Raw genomic sequence first — 16,632 nt, 5'->3', positions numbered from 1 at the left:
TAGTTAAGAATCCATGAAGGTATTCACAGGCGTAGGACAATTTAAAATGCTCATTTGCCCCAACAAACTAATCTAAGTTTAGTATATAGTATATGCTTACTATTGATGTAGAGGTGGTGAGACTTTGAATCTTTATGTCAATTTTATATGATAATTAATAGTTTTTTACATCGTTCTATACTATTAGTTTAGTCAAATAATTTATCATTTAATTAATATTCATTGTCTTAGTGACTACATGATTTCGCGAGCAAATATAATTTAGCAATATAATTTTTATAAAAGTTGAATAATAAACACAATAAAAAATGTTGATGTTTATATATAATATCAACATTCAACAATAGTACAAAAATGTAAAGAATGTTGGGTCTCCCGTTTTTTGTTTACCAGTATGTCACAATTAATAAGTTGAAATTAAATATAAAGTAATAATTGTGAAGTTGTATCAATATTAATTTTAATCCAAAAATAAGGTCATCATCACGTCATTATTAACTTGAAATTTTTTTCTAAGTCCAATATGTATGTCAAATATTTTATATTCATGTTATGTATAAATAAATAGCCCGTGCACGGATTGGCGACTAGTCTATGCTAATCGGGCGCTCTGAGGAAGCTCTCACGTTAACTACAAGAATCTGGTCGCTGATTATTTAGATCGTTCAATCATGACCATAGATGTTAAAATTTTATCTATTGGGCCTGTTATAAATTCTCATGATACTGTATATATTTTATCCTCTATCTAGCAATTCTACATCATACGAGAGAGAGCACAGATCGGAATGATTCTACAATTGTAATGATACAGAACAGATGCGATCTCAAGGAGATGTGGAACGCGGCGCGTGAGACTTTGCCTGCAACTAGCTTCTCCGGTCATCGTGCCTGAGCTTCTCCAGTCATCGATTGCTCATGCTGATCGGCGGCGATTGGAAATTAAGAACACTTGCAGGCCGCTGGTGTAGCTCAATCATTGTTTGGCGTACCTTATGTTGCTTCTAAATTAATTCCTTGCAGGATTGTGACATATATGTGCACAACCTGGCTTATTGACTATAATTAAGATGGTGATTTTCTGCTGCTGTTGCCGTTCCTGCCGAACCAACAAACCATGCAATTGCCACAACCGCACTTTATCGGTGTTTCTTATAACAGTACAATTCTTGCCTGTTTTTCTTTTTTTTTTATTTGTTATCTTGCTTTAGACAACGATATTTAATTTCCTTTTTAGAACCAGTATTTTAGCAGGATAGAGTACAAGCTAGATGTGCTGCAAGAGGTAAAACTAATATTTCACTCTGTATCTTAATTAGACCTTCTTGGTTAACTCCTTTTTTTTTTTGCCTATTTACCGAAGAAGCACGAATGACTAAACTTCCCGTTTCATTAATTAGAAGCTTACAAAATCATAATAGTACTCTCTTTGTCCCACTGAATATGGCGTTCACAAGATTCAAATTTTAAGACTGAGTTCTTTTATTGAGGTTGAAAACTAACCTTTCACTTACGCAAAACATAGTTACTTATTAGCACATTATTAATTAAGTATTATCATTTTTTAAAAAATAGATTAATATGATTTTCAAAGAAACTTTACTATATAATTTTTTTTTGCAAAAAATACACTGTTTAGTAGTTTGAAAAGTGTGCACATGGAAAAAGAGAAATGAGTGGGAAAGTAAATGAACGAACTCAACCTAAATGTTGGACCAATAATTATTTTATTAGGAATTAAATTTTTTTATGAAAATAATATGATTAGATTAACCTTTGGATTTACAACTTTTGTTTATAATATATAATAAATTTAAAGTCAAATACTAGTTTTGAAGAGCGCGCATTAGTCAGTGGACGGAGGGATTACAAATCAACCTCGCTCAATCTTCAGCATGCACTTAAATATTTTCCACCTGTCCAGGCAGCATCTTTAAACGGCCAGTAAGTGAATCTTTTCTTAATTATATTTTATATATCGCTAAGTTACACATATTTCATTTCAATTGGCATCATATTGAATAATCACGAGAAAATAACAAACACACGAATACATCTTTTATATTATATTCCACTAGTAGTTAATTTGAAAATTAAGGCCATTAGTTAGTTGGATGGTATTATTTACTATAGAACAGGATCAGAATTTGTTTTAAAATAAATATACCTTTGGCGAAAACAAATTAGTGATTAATTATTCACAGTGGAACTATTAAATCATGGAAATTCTATAATTGGGGCTCCAAACTGAATACATATGTGGATACTCACTAATATCGAATTTCAGAATGATTAAAACATGAAAAACTACAATTGAGACTCTTAATCAAGTACAACTCGATAGTTGATAATTAACAAATTTTGGAATTATTAAACCATAAATGGCTATAATTGTGATCCCAAACCAAAAATGCAGTTCAATACACTTATTAATTATGAGCTTTAGAATTATTAAACCATGTAAAAGATAATCGAGGCACAATCAAAGTACAACTTGATATCTCTTATTTATATGTTTTGGTATTATTAAATTTAAAATGATATCTAAACTGGGTTTACTGATACTCACTAATTCTAAATTTCTATATTACATGATAGCAAATGCTGCGGACCCAACATCAGCAATGTAACAGCAGAAACATAAGGATCCATTCTATATAAGTATTTCTAATTAATAATTTTGATTTTTGGAACATAATAACAAAGTAAATTGTTCCTTCTTCAGAAATAAAAAAAGTCCAAGTGTTCGTTCACCGAAATATTGCCAACTTATTCAACATATTATTTAAAATATAATATTTACAATTTCAGTAGTAATAACCAGTGCAACTTAATTACGTGCCGTACAAGCACTTTCTCATTCTCTCTCCATTTCAAAATATAAGTATCTCTAGGATTCCAATTTTATATCACCAATCAGATGTTTGGAAAGGAAATCTAAGATATATATTTAAACTTTAAAAATTGATAACTCAAGTGACAGAAAAGAAATCTTTCGTCCTAACTGTAGTATTTTCTAAGCAACCTAAAAAAACATAATATTTTGTAACGGATGGTGGATGTTACTGAAATGGCATTCGAAGCCTGCGGATGTTCTCGAAGAAAACCATAAGGCAAACAAAAAATATATTAAACCAATTCCATACAAGATAGGTGGTGTAAAAATCTGAAATTCTGGGGCATTGGTCAGCACCGAGTTACCTTTCTGAGGAAAATAACAAGCTGTTTCACTGTCTTGGTATCGCTAGTCTTGGAGCCTTCCTGTGTTGCCGCGTATGAGAATCCTGCCCCTACGGGAGAATCCACAAAAATTATGTTGCTCACCTGCAAAACCATGCAAAATTCATCCATTAAAACCTGGATATGGGCACATGCCTTTTTTTCATTTGAGACAGAGATACAAATAATTTGCTTTGTTGCCACGTCCATTAAATAATGTAAGCAACCTTAGTCCAAGTCTCTGGTTGATAGATAATTTTCGGCAATCCTCCACTGTAATACCGTTTTGCGGCGAATTGGAATGGTCCTATAAATGTATGCACATGAATAATCTGTTAAATACAACAAACGTTATTGTAACATGACCTATAAGCATGGTTTACCATATTGTTTATCCGAAGGAACTCGGTGGAATTTTTTCAATAATCTGAAAAAAATAACCTGCTAGTTAATTTACCTATCTCGTGGGTTAGGCCAGAGAGACTAGAACAGCCAGGCCCACCTGATAGCCACAATAAAAGTGGGTCTACATCAGGATCCTTCTCTGACTGGACAAAGTAGTAGAAGAGACGCACGCCCGTACTCTCGTTCACCTCCACGTATCTGCAAGAGTCATATGTGTGCACACATGATATATATGGATGCCTGGAATTGAATAGCCAATAAGTTTTTATTTCTTTGTACCTAGGGTGTAACCACAATCATTGAAGGAGAAACATATACAGCTAACCACCCATTTTGGTTTAGAAAAAAAATGGTAGGTGCTACTTTGAGCCACATGATTAAATAAAAGTGGCATTGATTTCATTAGAAATGCATATAAAGCTCTACGAATACGGCATTTTGGAATATATTGGAACTATCATTTGGAGGCTATTGTGGCAATTCGTAGTTTGGAGAAGATCATTATATTGGTGTTCATCTCACATAGGTGAAAGACTAGCACTATGATGTACGTATACGTGAATAAAATAATTTATAACTATTATGATCGTTATTGCCTGCACACACATTTTTATGATGCATAACTCTGTCAATGTGTTGAGGCTATTGGATTTTTTAAAAATAATATTATTTGATGGAAAATGGTAAACAATAATTTCTGCCTCATTATAATCGTGAAAGTAGAAGCCAATCGAACTCGTGTCGTGATAGGAGGCTTGTCGAACAGCACAAGTTCGACCGAGCCATATTGACCGTTGGAAACACGGCGAGCCAGACCAATCAAACTACGAGTGGTACAATAGGGGCTTATCGAACTTTGATAGTTCTACTGGGCCCACAACTAACAGCCGCAGGCCCTGTCGAACCACAGTAGCTCGACTGGCCCCAGCATATCCCATATCGAACAATGGGCATTCAGTACAACCCTTTAAATTCCTTCCCCACAGCTCGACAAGGGTCATTTTGATCTGTAGAGGGAGGACTAGTTAGAGGGCAGATCGGCATCTGCAGGGGATGGGGAGTGAGGAGACCACACCTGCGGATAGCGGGAGAGGAGCGGCGGTGGAGGCCCTTCCTCAAGTGATATTAAATTCCCAATCCCTAAGTTACATGTTTGATGTTAGCACAGGTTTAAATTAGTTTTACTAGATTAGTTAGAGTAGTTAAATTTGAAGTTAGTACTTGGTGAGTACATATCTTTTTTAGTTAGTATTAATTTATTATTATAGTGAAAAAGGTTTTTGTTAGCACGTATGTGACTTTGTGCTTAGTTGGTGGTAGTAAAAATTGACACGGAGTATTAAGTTGAAGTTGAACGTATTTTAATGAAGTTGTATTGCATGAGTAAAAACCACATGTGAAATTATTGGGTAGTACCATGGTAAGACAATTTTTCATGTTCTATCAAGAATAGATTTAGAATGATTTAGGCCAAAAGCTTGCTCTAGTTATAGGATAATAGGATGGCAATTCAAAGCTTTCAATCTCAGCCTCGCTCAAACGAAAAATCCTTTTTGCATACGGCCAGATCAATTTTTCGCATGCTCATGTGGACCGCATGCAAAGATAAAAAACCAAAAAAATTGCAAAAAAAAAATCACGCCGGCCGCTCCCGCTGTCGGTGACGTGCCAGTGTCGCGCCGTCCGGTCCCGCCGTCGAATCTGGGTAGGAGGAGCCCTACCGCCCGCTGTCAACCGCTGCTACCGAGCCGCCATTGCGCCGTCCACTTCCGCCGCCGGATCTGGGTGGAAGGAGCCCCGCCGCTCGCCATCGCCCACTGCTGCCGAGCGGGGGATGGCCGCTGCCACCGGATCCGGGAGGGAGAAGCCCTGCCTCCCGCCATCGACCATTGCTGCTAAGCTGCTGTTTCACCGTCTGCTCTCGCCATCACGGGAGCCGCTGCGGACACCGCTCCCGTCGCCGAATTCGGGCAGGAAGAGTCCTACCGCCAGCCATCAATCGTTGTTGCCACCTCGTCGTCATCGTTGTCGGTGGCTCCAGGTGAGGAAAGGGATGGTGGCGGCGGCGCGGCCCCTAGCCACCGCCTTGTCATTGTCCTCGGAGATGAGGAAGGGGATGGCAGGCGGCGGCGCTGCCGTCCGCCGGCCGCCCACTCGAAGGGAGAGAGAGAGATTGAGGAGAGGAAGAGAGAGGAGGAGAGGAGAGAGAAATATCTGGAGAGGGAGAGAGCGGAGAGGGGTGAAAAAAATTTGAAGTGGTGAGGAGGGAAAGAAAGAGGAGTGGAGAAAAAAGAGCAGATATTTTTGCATGCGGACCATTTTAAGGGCCCGCATGCGCATGCGGCCCTTCAGGAGGACTGCATGCAAAAAAATATTCATTTTCGCACGCGGCTCCTTAAGACGTTTGCTTGCAAATATTGATTTTTGTATGTGGATCTCTTAAAAAGCTGTATGAGAAAATAAATGTTGATTTTTGTAGACACGGTCAGTTATGGTTCATCTGCACCCTAACGTGGATCTCGTCCAGGAAATTCGTCTAAGTAGTAGTGTATTGCTACTGATAGTAGTGTCAATTGTTCTGCCAATGCTGTCGCCGCTGTTGTTTGTGAAGGTTAATAACTTATATTTCTGTTAAACAGTTTTGTCACCTGTGTTGTTATTTGTCACTTTGTCAATCGTGTTGGGTGCTGGTCGTGGTCGGTATCGTGAACTATGTTGGGTTGTAAGTGAATTTTTTGTCATATTTCTTTTTAGTATTCTTAACATCACAACTGGAGAACTGATCTTTCGTGGGTCATGCAAAAACCACATTAGTCCCGGTTCCTATTCGAACCGGGACTAAAGATCATCATTTTTAGTCCCAGTTAAAAAGCGCAACGGGACTTTATGATCTTTAGTGGGACTAAATATCATTTTTAGTCTCAGTTAGAAAAGACGTCAGGCTACAGGATGTAGCGTGTCAGGCCCCAATATCTTTAGTCCCGGTTGTTTACACCAATCGGGACGAAACATCGAGAAAATCACGCCGAGCCACACGCCTCCCCGCCTCATCTTATCTCCTTCACACGTCTCCTCCTCCTTAACTCTTTCGCACGCCTCCTCCTCCTCCTCCCCCTCCTTATCTCCTTCGTCGCTCCACCTCCACTCCTCCTCCCGGCCCGCTTCACACGCCTCCCCTCCTCCCCTTCCCCTTTCCGTCGGCGGCATGCGAGGCGGAAGGCGCCAGCGGGCAGCAAGATCTCTCCTCCCCCTCTCCTCTCCTCCCCCTCATCCCCTTCCCCTCTCCGTCGGCAAAGACGACGGCGGCGGCATCAGGCGGAACAGCGTTGGTGGCGGGTGGCTTGCCAAGCCGCCGGGGCCCTCCTCCTCCTCTCCCCCATCTATTGTCGGCGAGGAGGATGAGAAGCAAGAGCAAGGAAAGAAGAGAATAAAGAAAAAAAATTGTGAATGATTTTGTTGTAGATTTTGTGGATGATTTTGTTGTTGCATTCGATCTGTGATGTTAATTTTGATGTTGTTGCATTCAATATGTGGCATTGGAAAAAAACAATATGCAAGCAACAAAAAAGCAATGGAAAAAAAGAAAAAAAAACTATAGTCCGGGTTAGTGTTACCAACCGGGACTATAAATGGTAGCGCTAGCCACGTGGCGCTACTATCTTTAGTTCAGATTGAAGTTACTAACCGGGACGTCCCGGATTCGGGGTCCCAGTTTACAACCAGGGACGAAAGGGAGTTATAAACCGGGACTAAAAACCACATCCCCAATATTCATCTTCCCCAACTGTCAATATTTTGCATTTACATGAACTTAAGGATGATGCTACAAGCTGGTGCTAAATGTGTTGAATGTTTGCAACAGCCAACAATGCAAAGAATATAGTACTAGTCGATCTTTTGTCGGTAATCTCATTGTTTTACCCAGTTATAGTCCTCATATTTTTTTATAATATATTCCCTCCATTCTAAAATATAAGGCACAACCACCCTTAATCTAAAGGCCAAGAAATAATTATTATCAGCTTGTAGTTTGGATCACTCTAATAAATATAATGCATGCATCCAATAGAATTAGAGAATGTGAGAGTAAAGGATTTAAAAATGTAATAATTTAATGGAGAAGATGCCATAATTAATTGCATGCATGCATGCCTTATACTATGGAACATCTTAAAAAAAGTGGTTGTGCCTTGTATTATAGAATTGAGGGAGTAATATATAGATAGCTACATATAGATATCGTATAATCTAAACGGAGAGGCCTCTCCGTTTAGTCATATCGCGAGACACGCATGGGAGCCGTCGATCGGTGCGCGGGCGACGTGGCTTTCATCCGGCGCGCGCGCGTGTCCCGACCGCGTGTCGGCGTCCCAATCGAGCGCACCCGCACCGCTTTTCTGTCCAACCGCAAGAGAGAGAGAGGGCTTTCACTGTTCAAAATTTTGGGTGGCGCTCGAGAGGGAGAGGGGTGGAGAGAGGGAGAGAGGCGGAGGCGGCGAGAATCTCTAGCGAAATCATCGGTGGAGGCAGCGGAGACGTTGCCGCAGCGGCGGTGTGGGAGGCGGGAAGGTGCGCTTGTTTTCATGGCGTCGCGCCGGCGGCGGACGGAGGCAGCGGTTTTTTTCTCCACATCTCGCCGGCAGTTGTGGGGGGAAGCGGAGGCTGCGGCTTAGGTGGTTTTCTGTCCACCAAATCCGGCGGCTGTGCTGTAAGGTGAGGCGTGCATAGAGGTGGTTGCCATTTTTTTTTCAGCTGGGGAGAGGTCGATTGATTTTTTTTTGTGCGATTTTTGTGCCGGGAGAGGTGGAGAGACTTTTGGTAGTTTCACTGCACAATTTTTGTGCGCGATTTGTGTGTGATTTTTGCGCCGGGAGAGGTGGAGAGATTTTGGTAGTTTTCGCTTCCCATGTGTGCGATTTTTTGTGCTCCACAAACGGCCTCTTGGTTTGTTTTCTCCCCCTATAATAGCTCTATCCCCTCATTTCCCCTCTCTAGCTCTCCCTCATTTCACTCCCTCTCTATCTCAGCTAAGTTACTTCCAAAATGTACTGACTTACTTCTAAACACATAAATGTTACTTCCTACTAGTTGTTAAGTTGTAATTTGGTTAGTTTTTGGTGAAACTAATATTTAAAATGATTTTATAGGAATGGCTAGGAAGAAATCCAGTACTGTTAACAAGTAATTCAGTACATATTGTCATTCTGGAAGTAAGTTAGTACTGTTTAGAAGTAACTCACACATTACTAGGAAGTAAGTTGACACATTTGCAGAGTAACTAATTACAGTTTTGTGTTGCTGAAAGTAAATCAGTTTTGTTTTTGAAGTAATTCAGCACATATTGTGATTTTCTAGAAGTAAGTTAGTGTATTTCTAGAAGTAACTTACACACTACTAGAAAGTAACTTTGCATAAAACAAATACCAACAGAAGTACCTGAATAGATTGCCCATGTCTGTTTTTTTCGAAGTAAGTCAGTGTAGTTTGGGAGGTACTTCTGAATAGATTGTCCATATCTGTTTTTTTCGAAGTAAGTCAGTATAGTTTAGGAAGTAAGTCAGTGCAGTTTGGGAAAGTAAGTCCATGCAAATTATGGAAGTAAGTCAGTGTAGTTTGGGAAGTAAGTCAGTGCAGTTTCTATGGTTTTTTGGATGGATCTCAAAAAAACAGAGGATGAACTTTATGTGTACCTGTGATCTTTTTTTTTTGGATCTACTATACTTTCTTCTCCTCATCAACTTCCAAGTTGATGGTTTCCTCTTCCTCTCCCCTGTTCGTGCTTTTCTGATTTTTTTTTCACCATGGCGGCTGCGTGTGGATTGACGCCGCCGGCTGTCCGGATTTGATGGGTTGGAGGGGGGAAGGAGGCGCGCAGCGCTCTGTCCTAGCCGGGCCCATGCCAGCTATACCATGCGAAGCGAGAGCCGTGCGTTGCACGCTTTCCTCTTTTGGTAGGGGCGCGCGGTTGCTTTTTCTGGCAGGGGCGCGCGTCGCGCGATAGAGCTATCGCGAGACCGATTTCGGTCTAGTCGCGTCCTATAGATATATATACTCGCCGTATTGACGTATTGATGCTTTTGAGACCCGTAACGCGTATCTCTGCATATCGCGAATCAATAAGAAAAAAAAGAAGAGGCATATCGCGATCGGAACAACAGTCATGCGCGCATTGTATACAGTATACATACCCGGTCTCGAGGGAGAATGGCAGTGGGCCGTCGAATCCAGGAAGGCTCGTCACGGCGACACCGGCCGCCGGCGCCACCGTCGCCGCCGACGAGGCAACCCAACAAACGAAGCAGCAGGCGAGAGGCAGCAGCCACCACCACCACCTCCTCCAATCACGGCGGCTGGTGCTTCTCCTCGCAACCATCGCGCTTGCTTCCTTTCCCATCTCGGCTCCGTAAGTACAAGCAACTCTATGTCCTCATGCTAACGATATAGGAGTATAAAAATAATGCCAGGTTACCCAAATCGAATTTATGGTATCGAATTGTATTTATTTGTTGTATTGATTACGTTGGACACGTAGCTGTATTGTATTTATATCGTATACGATAGTGTTGCTGTCAGCTTTGATTAGGCGTTCTTTTCAGATTTCAGACAGCTACATTATGGATGTTCAGGCCCTGCTTAGATAGTAACTGAAAATTTTTCACCCTGTCAAATCGAACGTTTGAACCCCTTTATGAAATATTAAATATAGATTAAAAAATAACTGATTATACATATTGCGACTAATTTACGGGACAAATCTTTTAAGACTAATTGCTCCATAATTTGACAATGTGGTGCTATAGTAAATATTTGCTAATAACAGATTAATTAGGCTTAATAAATTTGTCTCGCGGTTTACTGACGGATTCTGTAATAATTTTTTTATTAGTGCCCAAACACCCCATGTGACACACCCTATATAGTACTCGATGTGGCACCTGCCGTCACGATCGACATTTCTAGACAATTTCAAATGCACTGTTCACGTTTCATATTTATGCTGTGAAGATTTGATGCATGGGAGGATCGAAGGGACTATTGGAGTGTATAAAGTAAATTGCCCGTCTTTCCCTATCAGCTTAGGCTTTTAAGTGCAACTGGCTGGTGCATGCAACTTAATATGGTATCAGAGCCAGAGGTCTCGAGTTCGAATCCTGGCTGGCGCACAATTAAATAAATAATTGCAGCCCACTCCAATATTCCACGCTTAAGACTTGAGAGGGTCTCGTGTGAGGGGGAGTGTTGGAGTGTATAAAGTAAATTGCCCGCCTTTCCCTATCAGCTTAGGCTTTTAGGTGCAACTGGCTGGTGCATGCAACTTGGCGGACCTGACAATGACGGTGAGGGAGACAGCCAATCGGAGACGATCTCCCCCAGAGCGGCGGCGACCTAGGCGGAGACAAGGCCGTCCGTCAGCCGCGGAGCCCGGCGGAGGTCGATAAGCTGACGGTTGCCATCGGAGGTAGGGGCGGTGGAGGTAGGACGACGAGCAAACCGATGATGACCGGACCTGACAATGACGGTGAGGGAGACAGCCAATCGGAGACGATCTCCCCCAGAGCGGCGGCGACCTAGGCGGAGACAAGGCCGTCCGTCAGCCGCGGAGCCCGGCGGAGGTCGATAAGCTGACGGTTGCCATCGGAGGTAGGGGCGGTGGAGGTAGGACGACGAGCAAACCGATGATGACCGGAGACTCAGCTACTGCTGCTTGATGACGATGCAAACGCCCAAGAGATCGATCTCTCTCAGGACATCGACTTGACAACGCGAAGGAAAAAAAAACGGTGGCCGCCCCCAGGAGATTGAAACCCTCCTGGGGGCGACGAGTGGAAGCGTGAGAGAGAGGCGACTAGATCGCCCGCTCTGATACTATGTTGGATAGTATAGGAGAGGTATACTGCGTATCGTGGAACGATTGTATTGAGCCTCAAGGAGCCGGTATATATAAAAGTACATGGGGAGGAGATAAGGAAGGATTACAGATATGGAAGGAGTCCACACAAATCAATCCTATCCTAATATGACTCTAACTACCATATACTCTAACAAGAAGACATTGGCATTCGAATATTTGTTCCAGACTGACGAACACTGCTATTCTCCAAGTCGCAATCGATCATCAGTTTATCAATCTCTTGTACGTTGTCATATTGGCACACCAGTTTTTGAGGTTTCCTTCGGTTTGAAATACCCTCTGTTTTATACTCCCTCCATCCCACTATATAAGCGAGCAATTTTAGAGGGGTGTAACACATCTTACAACTACAAATATCTAAATTCGTAGTACTAGGATGTGTCACATCCCTCAAAAATCAGGACGGAGGGAGTATTAAAAGTCATTTTGACTTTTTTAACCAAATTTTGTTAAGTTTGATCACATGGGAAACATTAACAAAATCTAAAACACTAAATTAGTTTTATTCAATTTAACATTAAATATATTTTGATAATATGTTTGTTTTGTGTTGAATTTACTAACTACATTTTATATAAGCTTATCAAACTTACTAAAAATTGGTCAACAAAAAATCAAAATGAGTTGTAATATGAACGAGGGAAGTGTTATACTAGATCACCATAGAAGTTTGTTGAATCTCTCTCTTATACCTATTGGAAATAAAGATTTGTTATATGACCCATGTCATAAATGTAGTTAGTATATGGCATGGATGAGAGTCCACATGCTATATACTATGAGTAAAAAAAGTTAAATATCCCCTCGGAAGTTGATGAGGAGAACAACCACTAGCGCATCAATCTTTTGTCGGTGGCCGCCGCCCCCCGACAGTGAACTTTTATGATGCTGGTTGGCCCGTATTAAATTGCACATGTGTACTGTGTACTGCAACGGGAAAGACCAGCGCTAACCAGCATCATTGCCAATTTTTGGATCGGCTGTGCACAGCCACCAGTGTAATCTTTCATCCATGCAAACCTGTATTCTCGAACAAGAGTCAAATCATTTCTTCCTACTATATAGTAGTTGGTAGAAGTTTTACGGTGTTAAGAGATGTAGAGGTATTAAAAAATAGAGAAACGTAAAGTAATTAACTTGTAAAACAAGTGTATTTCATTGAAGGGGATTATTGTCAACTCAATCTAATCGGTAGTAGGTAAACGCAATGTAAATCACTCAATCAGTTATTTAGATCGGTAGGGGAAAGAAAGAACAAAGATCTTGCATTTAGTTTGTTAGAGTGCGTAGCCCGGCTCACCAACCGTGGGCCACACAGGTCATATTGGGCCTGCTCCACCACAGGCCCAACCGGAGCCATAACTTTAGATCCTGGACCTACACAACCTAAAAGACTAGTCTGATGGGTGAGGACCGCCCCCACCTTTTAAATCGTGCTCCCCCATCATCAATTACCGATGTGGGACTAAACCCAACTTTCCCCCCATCACACATCGGGCCCAACAATCTCCACCATGTGACCCATGGAAATTGTTCCGGGTTTCAAACCTTTGGCTCTGATACCACTTGTTATAAAAGTTAGTTGATATAGCGGAACGACGACTAACCTTCCCGATCGCTTCAATCATTATTCACCCAAGACATGCCAGATGACGACACAGGAAAACAAAAATATTTGTTAACGAGGTTTAGTCGAAGCCTACATCCCCGGAGCTCTGATTATGCGCGCTCCTCCCCAACCAATATAGCTTCTAGCCGCTACGAGTCCATGGCCATGCCGCCATCGTCTCCCTGTGTGTCTACGCTACATTGTAGTCGCCATGGTTATATTGTGGTGCGCCCCTCTCTATTTAAGAGAGATGCCGGATTACAGAGTCCGACTGTAACTCCACCCCCTAACACCTATTACAACTCTAAGTCCAACTGTAATCAAATAGGACTAGTATATTCGACACCTATTCTAACAACACCTATTCTAACATAGTTGTGTTGAAGTGGGTTAAAATCTTTACTTGTTTGTGGCTAAAAACCATAACTCCCGAATTCCTGTTTCCCTTATCTACCATTGCGGTCTGTGTCAAGTGCGGAGACTCGAACGGTATCTGTATGACAGCGGGAGACGACCAACGATAGCAAACACCAAGTAGGCGTGGACTGGCGATGGCAACTGGCATGTGCTTGTTCAACGGTGAGGGCTTTGGCAACTAACAGGGCAGCCGGCGGCAACTAGCAGTGAGGCAAAGGCCCAGCCAAGCAAGATTCAGTCATATTTTAACTGATGCAATCACTTATATTATAATCTATCATATTTTTAGGCACAATACATAAATCTGAAAAAATCACGCAAATAATGTAATGGATATGAGGACGAATTAACCCATACTGAAGAATTACCAATACTACCCTTACCTATGTATCTATCACTACTGTCAAAGACAATCCTACTCTTACTTATTGACCAGTAAAATTATCTTTTTATCCTTCCTATCTAAGTATCTCAATCAAGTATAAGTATCTTTTGCATACTACCTTTCACTACGAAGTGTTGGTTCTTTACTTTTTATTTTTATGCAAACACCATTAAACTTCTTCATAGTTGGAACCCACTGTAGAGATTATGCCAACCGTTTGATTGATACATCTTTCTTCTCAGCCATTAGGTTAACAGAAAAGTACGAATTGCCCCTGAACTATCACGGCCAATCGATTTACCCCTGTCGATGTTTGATAGTCACGACTAGGGTATTTGGATGTATGGGGATCGTTGGTACTAGGGTATATGCGAGATTGAGGTAAAAGAGATGGAGATATGGATTTTTATATAGGTTCGGGCCCCTTATTTGACAGGTAATAGCCCTACATCCTGTTGGCCGAAGCCGGTGTTGCTTCTTTATTCATCTGAATCATACAAGTACAACAATTGGGATAACCCATCTAGCTGTTGTTGACTTGGCGGCTAGATAACCAACTCGTAGTCGACGACAAGGTAGTCTTCCTCCTCGAATATGAACTCGTCGAGATCAGAGATGGCGCTAGATCCCTCTTTCTGGCCTTCGTAGGCACCGGATGGGGTATGTCTAGGCTAATCTCTGATGTCGAGATCTGGCGGCGTGTGTTGGCTTTGTGTATGTTGCGTCTTGTGGCTTTGTGGCATCTTGTGGCTTCGTAGATTATGGTGGGTGTGTCCTCTCTCCTCCTAGAGGGGCTTGTATTTATACCATGGTTGCCCACTTGTCCATGTAAGACTAGAGAGACCAATATGGATACAATCCGATTAGTCTTTATCGTTTCCATGTAGAACTATATTTGTCATTTCTTATCCGAAACTCCTTTTATATACGAGGTTTGTTTCCGTATAAGACATGGTATGTGGTGGGCCCTGCCAAGTTTAGTTAACTACTATTAGGTTTGTGGTATCCATAAACATGACAATCCCCTTAAACTCGAAAATCAGACATCGATTACCCTGAACTTTCAATATCGAATAAAACACCCTTTTGCGAGCGGTTTGGGGTTCAACTAGCATACGTGACAGTCTAGTCAGTAATTTTTTATTTTAAAAAATAGTGGAGCCCACCTATCATATTCTCTGTTCTCTCTATCCCCTCTCACCTATATGTGTCTCTCGTCGCCTCGTCGGAGGCTCAGCACTCTGCTTAATTACACACTAATTCCAAATTAAGTTGTAAGTAATCACGCAAGGCAATGAGCATCTCTAATCGCTTCAGCTGGAGAGCTCGGGAGCTTGGACACGATGCTGGACATGGCGAAGGTGGCGGAGCCACCAACGACGCAGGCGAGGGCGACCACGGCCTGGACGGCGACCTCCCTTGGGTACTCCTCCGTGACGAGGTAGACAACGGCGGGGCCGGCGGCGAGCAGCAGCAGCGCGACGCCGAGCAGCGCGCCGGGTGTCCCGTGGTCGGTCGCCGCCGATAGCACCTCCAGCTCTTCCGCCTTGTAGAGCAAACCCAGCCACTCCACCGCCGACAGTGACAGCCCGGCGCGCTCCGCTGCCGACAGGAGCACCGTCGTCCCCGCCTTCGTCAGCAGCCGTAGCTTCTCCACGTTCATTAGCAGCTTCACCGGCGGCGCCGCCGCCTTCCAGCTCGTCGTCTGGCGTGGCCCCGGCTCTCCCAACGGGAAGTACACTGTCGTCCCTTGCACCGCCGCTCGCCGCTGTTAGCTAGCTCGATCGATCTACAAGCTCACACACCATGGGGAAGAAGAAAAATCGCTAGTCGGTCAGTCACTTACCCTTCTTGTGCCGGAGGTGGGCTTCTGGTGGCCATGGTGGCGACCTTGTGAATGCGGCGGTGGCTGCTCAGCCTCGCCGCGGTTGCCACGACTTTGGCCGACGACAGTGACGGCATCGCCTCTCACCTCTCTGTCTCAGTTAGAATTTGTGTCGAATATGTGTACGTAGTGAGTTACAATTTAGGACTTGGAGTTGTAATAGGTATTAGGACTAGAGTATGAGTCGGACTCTATCCTAGGATCTCTCATAAATAGAGGAGCGTGCCTGTTGTAACCGCATGGCGACTTAGCATTGCTGTAACTCTGATACGCACGGCTGCCGGCGGCGACCGGCCGTGAGTCGTTGTAACTTTGATACGCTGTATATGCTGGATCGGGGAGGAACGCCCGTAATCTGTGCCCCGGAGATGTAGGCCTCGGCTGAACTCCGTTATCAAATATCGTGCCTCGGTGCCGTCATCGTGTTTGGATCTCCTATGGTGTTTATTCCGTGTTTTGTTTCCGATGTGATTTCGGGCCGGTTTTAAAAACAAGTGGTATCAGAGCCTGTGGGAGATCCATGGTAACGGTCGGAAAAACGGCAATAAGCGATACTCTCGGAGACACGGGCATGGCAAATCCGAAACAATACCAAATATTCCGGACTTGGGGGGCATGTGTTAATAACCAAATTTGGTAATCCAAGTATCGGAGATGAAGATAGGGTCAAAGCGGAATTTGAGATGGAAATCGTTCCGGAAACAGAGTAAGGATCGGCTGGAGTCTGAATCGGCTGCGACTGGGATCGGCAGAGTCCGAGTTGGACAAAGTTAGCCGATTGAGCCGAATCCAACAATGTG

General features: G+C 42.9%; 2 protein-coding genes across 8 annotated transcripts in view; both read right to left on the bottom strand.

Moving 5' to 3' along the window:
• LOC4350473 (serine carboxypeptidase-like 7) overlaps positions 1-10,131 on the bottom strand; it is a 31,687-nt gene extending 21,556 nt beyond the window's left edge. The window contains exons 1-6 of one of the 7 annotated variants that reach the window (XM_066305339.1): positions 9,813-10,020; positions 9,315-9,723; positions 9,061-9,140; positions 3,677-3,822; positions 3,447-3,526; positions 3,202-3,324 (exon numbers count right to left, since the gene is read on the bottom strand). In XM_066305339.1, coding sequence (XP_066161436.1) covers positions 3,202-3,324; positions 3,447-3,526; positions 3,677-3,822; positions 9,061-9,077 — 366 coding nt within the window. In that variant the 5' untranslated portion in view covers positions 9,078-9,140; positions 9,315-9,723; positions 9,813-10,020. Of the gene's footprint in view, positions 1-3,201; positions 3,325-3,446; positions 3,527-3,676; positions 3,823-9,060; positions 9,141-9,314; positions 9,724-9,812 lie in introns of those variants that run through there. The other 6 variants (XM_066305338.1, XM_066305336.1, XM_015760178.3 and 3 more) reach the window with 6 other exon arrangements.
• Positions 10,132-15,043: 4,912 nt separating this feature from the next.
• Positions 15,044-15,915, bottom strand: LOC107276801 (uncharacterized). Its single transcript, XM_066305602.1, has 2 exons — positions 15,794-15,915; positions 15,044-15,687 (listed from the first exon to the last, which is right to left on the bottom strand). The coding sequence occupies exon 2, from the start codon at positions 15,608-15,610 to the stop codon at positions 15,230-15,232; it is 381 nt and encodes a 126-aa protein (XP_066161699.1). The 5' UTR covers positions 15,611-15,687; positions 15,794-15,915; the 3' UTR covers positions 15,044-15,229.
• Positions 15,916-16,632: the final 717 nt, after the last annotated feature.

Source organism: Oryza sativa, chromosome 11 (assembly GCF_034140825.1).
Source record: "Oryza sativa Japonica Group chromosome 11, ASM3414082v1".
Classification (NCBI taxonomy): Eukaryota; Viridiplantae; Streptophyta; class Magnoliopsida; order Poales; family Poaceae; genus Oryza; species Oryza sativa.
The sequence above is the reverse complement of the archived record's forward strand: the minus strand, read 5'-3'. Positions and strand labels throughout refer to the sequence as shown.

Bases quoted from the DNA above. Each gene is read 5' to 3' on its own strand.
- LOC107276801 (XM_066305602.1), bottom strand. From the start codon at position 15,610: ATGAACGTGGAGAAGCTACGGCTGCTGACGAAGGCGGGGACGACGGTG.